This window comes from Psammomys obesus, unplaced genomic scaffold (genome assembly GCF_907164565.1).
Source record: "Psammomys obesus unplaced genomic scaffold, mPsaObe1.curated_primary_1811, whole genome shotgun sequence".
NCBI lineage: Eukaryota > Metazoa > Chordata > Mammalia > Rodentia > Muridae > Psammomys > Psammomys obesus.
Window position 1 is genome coordinate 5,659,820 of NW_026585644.1, and position 11,200 is coordinate 5,671,019.

Sequence of the window (11,200 nt, forward strand, 5' to 3'; positions counted from 1 at the left end):
ATGCTTTAATACATATTTAATAATAGTAAGTAAAAAATATGTCCAGAACTTTAATATATATATACATATACATATATGTAAATAATATATACATTATATATATATATATATATATATATATATATATATATATATATATACCTATATATATCCATGTTTTAGTTTTCTTTCTAAATTAAGAGTTAAATGGATACTGGAGAGTTGTGATGGCACACACTTTTAGTTCCAGCATGTGAGAGGCAGAGGCAGATGGATTTCTGAGTTTGAGGTCATCTTGGTCTACAGTGTGAATTCCAGGCCACCTTGGCCTACACCAAGTAACCAAAAGAAAAGCTAAACAGATATGAGGACTGTTTGGTGTGCAATACAGCCAACATTTGGGGAGAGTTGGCTCAGGAATTAAAAGCACTTGTTATTGTTGCAAAGACTCAGGTTTGACTCCCAGCACCCACACGGAGCCTCACCACCTCCTCAAACACCAGCACATGTGGTGCACAGACATACATGAAGGCAAAACACTCATACTCATAAAATAATAAAAATAAATCTTAAAACAATGTTTTAAGCGAACATTTGGGGCTGGTGAGATGATTCCGTGGTTAAGACCGCTTGATACCCTTCTAGAAGACCCAGTTTCAGTTCCCAGAATCACACATGTTGGCTCGTAACATTTGTAATTCCAGTTTGGGGATATCTGATGTCTGAGGGAACAAGGGACACACATGGTACACAGACCTGCATGCAGTAAAAGTACCCATACACAAAAAATAATAAACTAATGTTATATGTAAAGTCAACCTTCATTCCAGTGTGGTAACAGAAAGCAAACAAATGAAATAAAGTAAAATATCATTTAGACTAATCTGATGAAAATGTAATGCTTGGTTATGGGAATGGTTAAAAATGGGTAGTGAGTTATTAGCGACTTAATATGCTGGTACAGATACGCTCTCGGCCAGACCTTTCTTTCATTTCGTATGACGGAGTTAGAGCTCTGTAGAAGACATCACTGCATGAGGAGCAGCAAAAAAGGGCCCAGTGGTTTTATGCTGTGCGCTGAGTGTTGGCATATGTATGGGGCAAGGGGAAATACTTAAGGGGCAGAAAAATCTAGAAAGTACGGAGAAAATAGCTCCATGCTAACAATTTGTATGTAAAAAGAGTAAGGATGAAGAATGCTATTTCTGCTCGAACTCCTTAACATACTGAATAAGTACTTCACACTTATGCTTGAACGTATTACAGAATCTTAACAAAAAGCATATGACTCACATTTCACAGAAGCTAATCTTAAGAAACTGAATAGACTGAACGAAGCAGCAGCTACTTAAATAGACAAAGGCTCGAGTCTACCTCCAACTTCAAGTCAGAGTAGAAGGGACACATTTAACTAAAAACACAAGTTGGATTTGGGCAAGGAAAATATGACACACTTATTACCACACTTGTGTCATACAGTTCCTTCTTCTTTTCTTTAATTCACAAGAATTCTGTGAAGAAGCAAACTACAGCTGCCTGGGAATACTGTTGCAAGCCATACCAAACCCAAAGTTAAAAATCAATAATACAAGACAACCTAATTTTCTTTAAAAAATATTTTTTTTCTTGCTTGCTGTCTACTCTAAACTATACTTGAAGTGATCATCTTTAGGAAATGAAGATGCTTACAATGCAATTAAAGAGGAGGAAGAGGAAGAATGGAGAAGAGGAAAAAATACGTACCAAAGACCAGTAAGTGGCTTTCATGAAGATTGAGCATGTAAATTTTATTGGTAATAGCTGAAGCAACTCTTATCAGTTCATTGCACATTAACTGGCCAGTTGCCATTGCATCTCTGAAGCTTTGCTTTAAAAGGATAATATCCGCACTCTTGGCTATTGGCTTTATCTAGCTTACTCTCTAAAGCTGCTCTCTAATACTGTTTCTTCATACAACATAGCAGCATTGTGGGAAAGACATTCATAAAAGTACTAATCACAGGCAAAATGTCACAGAATCAATGCCCCATTTTTAAACTTTAATATCTGTTCTTAAGCAACAGTGCCTTGGGAAAGAGTATTTTTAAATACAGCTTGCTTTTACTTTATGCCCACTTTCAACTTTTAAATAAAATAATAATCATTGCTTAAGAAATGATGAACATTTAAAATTTCTTCTCAAATTTAGCTGCAGGCAAATAAAAACCCTCTTATTCTTACAGTTTTTCTGTCTGTTGGGTTTTCTTTTAAAGCCAAAGGGGGAAGGATTGGGAAAATTACAAGTGAAACAGATGTCAAGTGTTAAAGGGGTTAATATTTAATTAAAACCAGTTCTATCCACTGTAACAATGACCTGGAGCCAAACAAGGCGGAAGATGTATGACTCATTCTTTCTGCCCGTGAATGAGACAGCTGATCTCCTCAGCATTTCCTCAAGACAAGCAGGCAGAACTGGATTTCTGCCTCCATTCACAAAAACACAGTCCAGCATGAACCATGTGGCCCAACCGCAATCTTTTCATGTCACACCCTTCCAGAGAACTAAAGCAAGTAAGCTGAACTGGCAGAGTAAACACACCAATTTTATTGCTCTGCCTCAAACAGATCCATTTAGAAACACATTAAAATAAATGATAGATATAGAGAGGCAGGTGGGAGGGAGGGAAGGAAAGACTTGTATACACACATATGTAATCCATCATATTTTACAGGGTCCCTTGTTCCAAAAATGTAGATGAACACAATTTAGGACGAAAGTGGAAAATAAGGAAAGGTGGCTGAAAAGAAGAGAGAAAGAAAGGAGAGAAGGAGGAGAAAGGAGGGGGAAAGAAGGAAGGGCCACTAACAGGACGAGGGCGAGGGCGTACCTAAGTGCTAGAGTGCTTGCTGAGCATGTGGGAGCCCTAAGTTTGATTCCGAGAAAAAACAAAAACAATATTAGCAATAAAATAAAGAAATGACCTTTTTTTTTGCTTGTCTATCATTCATATTTTGAGTGTAACAGATTGCTGCTGCGGTTGGTAGCACTCATATCGAAGTTAAGAAACAAGTTTATTTGATAAAATTTCAATTTTATTTGAAGAAAAATCGACATTTACACAGTGGTACCCCTTCTAAATCTTAAAATAAAGCCTTAGTCCGTGGAACAGAATAATCACGAGTTCCCTGAGCCTAGTTTTGTACCACATCCGGTTTTCACATTAAAATGATTGCAAAGTAAAAGCATTAATTAGAGCAGAAATGTAAACATATTTAAGCAGAAAGGGAAGGGGGACTTCCCTAGACAGACAGTCCTTTAAAGCTTGACACACTCTTTGTATATACATATATATATATATATGCACTAAAAGCAGGAAAACAGGGAGGTCTCAAATTGGCTTCAATTTCTAACTAAACTGACCTGCAGTGATATGAAAACTTAACAGGGAATCCCAGAGCCACGCAGGCACCATATGAAGACAATTTTTTTTTTCCTCAAGTGCTACAGAGGTCTGACTCAGTCATTATTCTTATTATCTTTAATTACAAGATTGTACATAGATCAAGGAAATAAAGCTGCAGTATAACATGCAAGATATTACACACTCTCTGAAACTCAGTTGGGAAAGTTCAGCAACATTTCACCGACACACATCAGCACTTTCTGGAAACACTACACTGTGCCCACCAAACCCAAGTTTTCTATTTAAAAATGTTTCTTTTTCTTTTGTAAGTAGAACATAGATGAGCCACATTTACATTCTCCCAATGGATATTTAGACATAAAGCACATTTATTTATTCTATCTTCTACCTGTACTCTGAATGAGTCCTTTCACACCTTACAGAGCTTTCTGGTACAACAAATAAAGGAACGGTAGCAGCCACCACTCTAACACACACACACACACACACACACACACACACTTACACACACAGAGAGCAAGAATCATCTCCCATCCAATATTAAAAACCTACATGGACTTCCTTAATGAATTATCAGATCCTTGTGTTCTACACAAGCACATAAAGTACTATAATGTTTAAACCTCCACCAAAAAAGTAAAAGAAGTAAGAGCATATCCAGTGCCAATGCTATGTTCTTTTTTTTTTTTTAAGTACAGTATTGGAAAAAATAAAAATTAATGTCTCATAAGTGTTGTGTGCAGTGCAGGCCACGTGTAAAAAAACTGCAGCTCACATTCCCAGTCAGTATCACAAAAGCATAATTTGACTGTACGTTTTATATCAGAAGCACACTGAGGAAAATATAGGAACATTTCTGTTTCTAGATCACTAAGTAATGATCTCATAAAACCAAAAGGCAAGGCAATCTCATTATCTGTACAAGATAACAAGGACGTGTGGTGGAGGGCCTTCCTCTTGGTGTGAAGACTCCACAGGTGAACCTTGGCTGCACCCTGAAACTCCACTTCACCCACCGTGCCACTGAGAGCCTTTTACCGCCGTGGCGGTGAATCACCACGGGGGACTTTCTCCTCAAGCTCATTCACAAAAGTAGTTCTGTTTCACATGCCCTACATACTCACATATATCACCTCCCTGTAAGTCGTCTTTGTTGGTGAACGTTGATATATTTAGAAAAATGCAACGCTGTCTTGACTTAGTTTCTGTTTCTGCTCCCCACCCCCTACACATAGACACAAATACACACAAGAAGTTTTGGACATCACTTACTATAGCTTTCAAAACAAGTTAAGAACAGAAGGTTACTGCAATACTGATAGGAGTGACATTTGAACTAGTTATTTCAAGGGATCAAATAATTCCAATTGCCTGTCAGTAGCAATCTAATTCAAAGGACTGAGAATCAATAAAGAATTGTCCATAGTGTGAGGTCCAGTATAAAGTAGCTATGGCAACATTTAAAATAAGCATAGTCTCTACTCCTTTTATCTGGTACCCTGGCCACTGAAAACACTAGCTTTATCATTTTCTTCATACTGTGATTGTTTTAAGTTGTGGTATATTTGTTACAAGCCTTTAAATTGCAGCATCAGTGCTTGGAAAATGCTTCTAATGTGAGGTTACATTCTATAAACGTAGTTTAGATCTCTGTATGGAGATACAGTTGCAGAGAAGAATGCAATTATGTAAGTTTTTAGAAAGGACTTTAGCAGATTGGCTATGGGAACTCTATCTTCACCCTCCAACAGTCCTGCCTTAGCTATCTCAGCTGCACTTTGGACATAAAACTTCTTTCAGGATTCATAGTAATTCACTCATAACTAATCAATATGTTGTCCTTGGTATGATTTATAAAAATTCTTACAGGAAAAAAATGAATTAAAAATTCTAAGATAATAATTTCTATTTAGGGACTTTAGGGGAAATTTTTAAATGTGATTATTATAAGACACACTGAAGCAAACTTGGTTCTTAGGTCTAAAAAGACTTTCAGACCTCTTTGGCTTCCCAAAGGGATTCTAACTCTTGGGAGAAACTTGTTTAATTGTTAATGATCTCTTTTTAAAAGATCAAAATGCCCTAAAATCCCATGTTTATTTTCTTGGCTGTGGAGCATTAAGAAAAGAAATACATAACAGTTTGTAGTTTGCCAGTTTAGTAATCCAATAATTTTTGCACATCCAGAAGAACACAAATGAAAAAAAAAAAAAAAACCACAAGGAACAAATTAACTAGTCTAATTTTGGGAATTTCTTAGCTAATATTTGTCAAGTCATAGGATAAGCCAAATTAAAATATATGTGCATAATAATTATACTTAATTGCTAAGGACCAAACTAAACATCAAGTCTATTAACATTCAAAAAAACCTCCTTACTATTAGATTTTTAAAATTACATTAATACATTTTGCTTACATCATAACTATATAAATTAATGTAACTATTTTGAAAATGTTGATATTATTCTAAAATGCAGTTTATAAATAGTAGTACACTTGGTATTCAATAAAAAAAAATCATCAAGATTAGTTCCTGAATTTAATTAAGCTTATGAATTCTTTTCTAAGTAAAAGCATGTTCCTCCAAATACATTAGTCCTTATCTAGGTTTACTTTATATAAAGATAAGCTTTCAGCGTTGATTTGCAGGTAATGAAGAGATAAGAATATTCCATACTGTTTTAAAAGATAAAAACTCAAACTCGGATATATTATCCAACTCTCTTATCTGAGTCATAAGACACAAATAAATCAAGTGAAAGGTAAAAAAAAAAATAAAGGAAGAAAATGTACTAAAAATGATAAAAGTCAGCCACAGATCCACATTTTAAAATTTCAGAAACAGCTGCTATGCACATTCAAAATCTGCCAGCCAGTGTACTTGGATTCAGTTTTGAGATTTAAACATCTTTAAGAACCAATAAACCTTCCACAACAATTAAGTAAATATGCAACTTATTTTGGATAAGCAAATAAATTCTTGAATAAACAAAATGCCACATAATTTTCAGCTTGGCCAAAATGATAGATAAAAGTTAACTCAAGAGCCTCTGCAAATTTATATGAGAAAGTTATGTGAATATATGGTTTATGTTGCAATACTAAGTAATCTATTGCAGTAAGTTTCATTTAGAGACAGGTAAAAATGACCTTAAATTTAAACAAAACTTGCACTAATACTTACCATTCATTAACATATAAATGCAATACCCCTTTCAAAGGATAATTAAGAGCTATTTAACTTAAATGATTTTTGAATCATTTAAGATTGTAAAAGCCTTTTGAAGAACTAGAATTATCAGAAAGACAAAGAAACTTGTTTACATGCTAATAGCAACTTGACCAACCTGGCTAAAAAACTCCTCAGTCTGTCTCAACGTCCTACAGAAGCTCTGGGCTCCATTGGGAGACCCTCTCTTTCCTTTGAACTGTCTTCAAAATCTATTGCCAGAATTAAAGTCCCCACAGAAAGTAAGTACGCAAATAACAAAACATCCTAAATGTTCAAATACCAACAACTTTCTTATACCCACCTACACACACACACACACACACACACACACACACACACACACACACTCCCTCATAAAATAACATTGCACAAATATACCAATTCCAAGAGAAAAAAATTAAAATTGTAGATACCAACAAAAACCTTCCATAGCTGAACATGTGTCAAGCTTTACTGAAGCTGTATCTCATTGTTCCTATAAACAAAGTTGCACACAATAAAAGATACAATGGATTGCAGCATGAAATTTAAAAAGAAAACGTCATTAAATGTCTCCATATTCAATCCTAATAAAAGTGACAAGACATAAAAAGTCAAACTTCAACAAACCTTACATGTATCATAACACACGAAACATTTTTAAGATCTTCAAATAAACCTTTTGGTTTATTTTAAACTGATAGATTTCTTAACTGTGATATACACACCTAACGTTCTGTGTTGTGAACAAGGAGGAAAGAAGACACTTGCACTTAAATCTTGAAGCATCCCGTCCTGATGAGCCCAGAGAAACTAATTTCTGCCATCAGAAAAGTCCTCCACCAGAGTGCCAAACAATCATCTGCGCTGCTCTGAGAAACAGCAAGCCAGCCGGTTCTGGCTTGAGGTCTCTCGAGGTACAATAATATAAACCTGATCAATTGCAATTAAAATCTGAGCAGAGACTTAGAACCTGAAGTCCTGGTGCATTAGTTCTTGCCAAAGGCAGATGTGATTGTGAGCTGGAAGCAATCTCTCCTGGTAATTTGTGATGACACTGGGTAGTGCAGCTCCGGAGTCCCCAAAGACAAACTCATCAGAGCCTCTAATGTATGCATGACACATGAGGTGGCTCTTTTAGAGCTCAATTAATTGGGCTGAACATTTAAGGCAGCAAGTTCAGGAACCCCCTCCACCCTCTTTTAGAGCTGCTTTTCCCCTTTAAAGCCATTTTCCCCCTTACCTTCAGCAAGCCATGTTTCTTGTAACTGACTCAGATCTTGAAAGAGTTCTAAAAAGCAAGTCAAAGACACAAACATAAGACTCGACAATGTGCAGCCTTCATTACATGAAAATGTTTGGCATGATGCTGGCATTCAATACGGTTTTAATTTAAGGAGTGTCAACTGAGCATAGGATTCATGTCTGAAGTATTTCAACCTGACCTGCTTACTTATGACATCAATGAAGTGGCACTTTAAGAGATTTCTTAAGGCAACTAAATAATATCAATTATCCTCTTTTATCTTTTTTCAATAAATAATTAAGCACAGAAATAACACACACACACATACTAAAATTCACCCAAGATGCTGAAGCTAAGACAGTGTATGTACAGAAACCGTTCCTAAATACATTAACTCTTACTAAAAATAGAAGAAGGTAAAGATTAGAAAGATAGAACATCTCCAATTTTGCGAACAAAACACCAACAGAAATTGAGTTAATTTCCAAGTTCTAGTTTCCATCCAAATGGCTCAATGCTAATGGAGACAACATATAAGCATTTCAAAATAATAATAATAATTCTACATTAGCAGATTTGTAAGAGTCAAAAGCAGAGAGTGCCCTGGCTTCTGTTGATTATCAATTCCAAATTGTATTCTGGCATTTTGGGAGGAGGAAGGGAGGTATCTAATAAGAATGAAAATTTGATGAAGTTTCTGAATTCAATCCGCTTAATTTAAATTCAAAGTGAACTTTGGTAATTAAGTCTAAGTTTCTTCAGTCTTTTGTGAATGCTCCCACAGGACTGACATAATTCATAAAATATTGACCTCCTACCAAAAGTTTATAGGAAGAATCTACAGTTCAACTCACCAAATAATATAATAAGTATTCATTAAGCCTTAAGTTTGCTCAGTGAACACATTAAGGCCTGTTAACAGGATGTTATGACTTCTCAATACAGTTTCTCAAACTCACTCATAGAATTTCAACAATAGTGTATGGCCTCATTTGCATCCTTTAACTTGTAATAAAGTTGAAAGAAAAACAAGCAGAGTGCATAGCTGTTTACTTTGTCTCAGGGTGTTACAGTCTAAAATTGTTATCTTAGTGTAGGAAATTGGTTATATGGCACAAGGGCCAGAATAAACACAAAGTAGTGTTTAAAGTAAGAAGGTCCCTGTTAGGTGTTTAGTTCCTTCTTTCCTTAGTTTTGTGACAAGACCATAAAATGGTCTCCAACACAAACTCACTGTGTGAATGGTTGCATGTAAAGTTCATGTTTCAATGTTTATTATTTTTTAGATGAGATTGATAGGTGCTGCTTGTTTGGAGGTAGAAAGTGGAAGTAAAGAGATGGGTTCAGCTTCCAATCAAACCTCACCTTCTGAATCATGAGCCAGATCTCTGTTAATGAATTTTCTTTTCCTGACATTTGTTGGTTTCTCGTTACAATTCCTCCCACGCTGACTCTACAAAGGGAAAGATAAAATTCTTTAAAAGAATATAAATCTCAGATGTCACACATTAAAAAGAAATCGTACATACATAACACAAGTCTACTGGTTCCTTTCTCTGAGTAGAAAAAATAAATAAATAAAGTTCATAGGAGAACTCCAATATGTATTGTCTGACTTTGACAGTGAAAGCTCAGGCTGAGAGTTCAACAGCAAGGGAGAGTTGTTTCCCAAAGCATATCCTAACACTCCTGTTCATCCTCATCATAGTTAAAGTAATCTCAGCATCAAAACCTGAAGCTAAAACGCTTAACATCTTTTTACTGAATCCACTCCATTTTAAAAGAGTGAGTTCCACCATCTCTGAGACAGCACCCCCACCCGCAGTAAGAGCAGCCAAAGGAGTGGAAAACTGTTAAAAGTGAGAAAATGAGCTGGGGAAAGCAACCCCCCACCCCAGACACCCCTTGTAAACAGAAAGTGTCAGCATTTGTCTCAACTTCGTTCCTTCCAATGTGGCAGACAAACCCAGCCACAAACTTGGAGTGCGGCGGGTGCTGCCCTCCGTCTCCTCTTGCACTCATTGTGGGCACGTTAGCGAGAAGGGGGTCTTAAAACTCTGCCTCGTCCGAATCACTCAAAGGTAAGCCCATTTTGTAGCTTGGGCTTCGGGAAGCAGAGTCGCCCTACAGTGGCAACAAAGCAGATAAAGTGTCTGCAGCCCTGCCCCCTCCCTTCGCATCTCTCGCTCTCCCCACCCCCGTCCGAGTCAAGTTTATAAACAGCAACTTTCGAACTGATCACTCACGTTGGTGACTACGTAAGGCACTTGCTGGTCATAAAATCCATCCATTCTGCTGCTCGTCACAAATATTAGCTCACTGCTTTATATTTTGAGCATTTAGCTAGAGATTTCCTCGGGATCCGGACTTCAGTCAACCTAGAGGGGAACAAGATGGCTTTTAGTCTTTAAAAAAAAAAAAAAAAAAAAAAAAAATCATGAATGAAGCTCTTACATTTGCATACCTAATTACCCTCGACAGTCCCATTCACAAAAAAAAACCCTCCCCTACACCGCCTTCTTCACCTGATTCCAAAGAGAGCCAAGAGAGTTCACAATTTACATATTTTCGGTCATATCAAAATTTCTAGCGCGAGGTAATGTATTTATTTTCACCCTGGATGTTCCCTGCTCGGTTAGTGTACCCCAGGCAGCTCTGATTCGCAAACGTGTGCGAAACTAGCAATGGCGATCAACGAGTCTTGCTTCCACCTAACGGGACTAAAGAGACCGGAGACACCTCTTCCACAAGAATAGTTTTTGCAACCCACAACCATGCAATTATCTGGAGAGACATAAAAAGTTGCCCGAGAGACCCACCTGAAGGCCACGCTAGGCGAACGGCTGCAAAAAATTCCCTCCAAATTTAATAAAAACATTAATTATTGCCCAGCACTTCCCCTTGGAAGCCGAAAGCGCCTCTGACAGAGCTGAATTGGGTGGTTTTTCCTCCACTTCTCCTCCAGGGGCCTCCAATCCAAACTGATGGATCGCTGTCTCCCATTGGCTCCACGTCTCTTTCACAAGATCAGATTTCGGGCTGTCAATCAGGCGGCCCTCGGCCCCTTCCCCCGGGTCCCCTGCGCCCCTCTGCCTGCGCGACCGCTCTGCGGGAAGTCGCAGGGTCCGCACCCCGGAAAAGCCACGGAGGAAACCTACTTAACTTCCCAGCTCGCTGTTATGGTTAGGACCGAGGGGCGGGGGTACTGAAACCCAATGTACCCTGTCAACCAGCGTGGTTTGCTCCACTATCGGGCAGATGTCCTTAAAACCCTGCCGCGAGCTTCGGGGACAGAGCCACAAAATGAGCGTGCCCAGTCCCTCGCCTCTCCGTCTGACTCCGAGTCCACCCCCACCG

The 11,200-nt window shown here is 37.6% G+C and overlaps 1 protein-coding gene across 1 annotated transcript in view; it reads right to left on the reverse strand.

Annotated features, from left to right (window-relative positions):
• Etv1 (ETS variant transcription factor 1) overlaps positions 1-10,832 on the reverse strand; it is an 86,970-nt gene extending 76,138 nt beyond the window's left edge. Inside the window, exons 1-4 of the mRNA XM_055624218.1 lie at positions 10,663-10,832; positions 10,090-10,221; positions 9,209-9,296; positions 7,841-7,888 (exon numbers count right to left, since the gene is read on the reverse strand). Coding sequence (XP_055480193.1) covers positions 7,841-7,888; positions 9,209-9,296; positions 10,090-10,134 — 181 coding nt within the window. The 5' untranslated portion in view covers positions 10,135-10,221; positions 10,663-10,832. The remainder of the gene's footprint in view (positions 1-7,840; positions 7,889-9,208; positions 9,297-10,089; positions 10,222-10,662) is intronic.
• Positions 10,833-11,200: the final 368 nt, after the last annotated feature.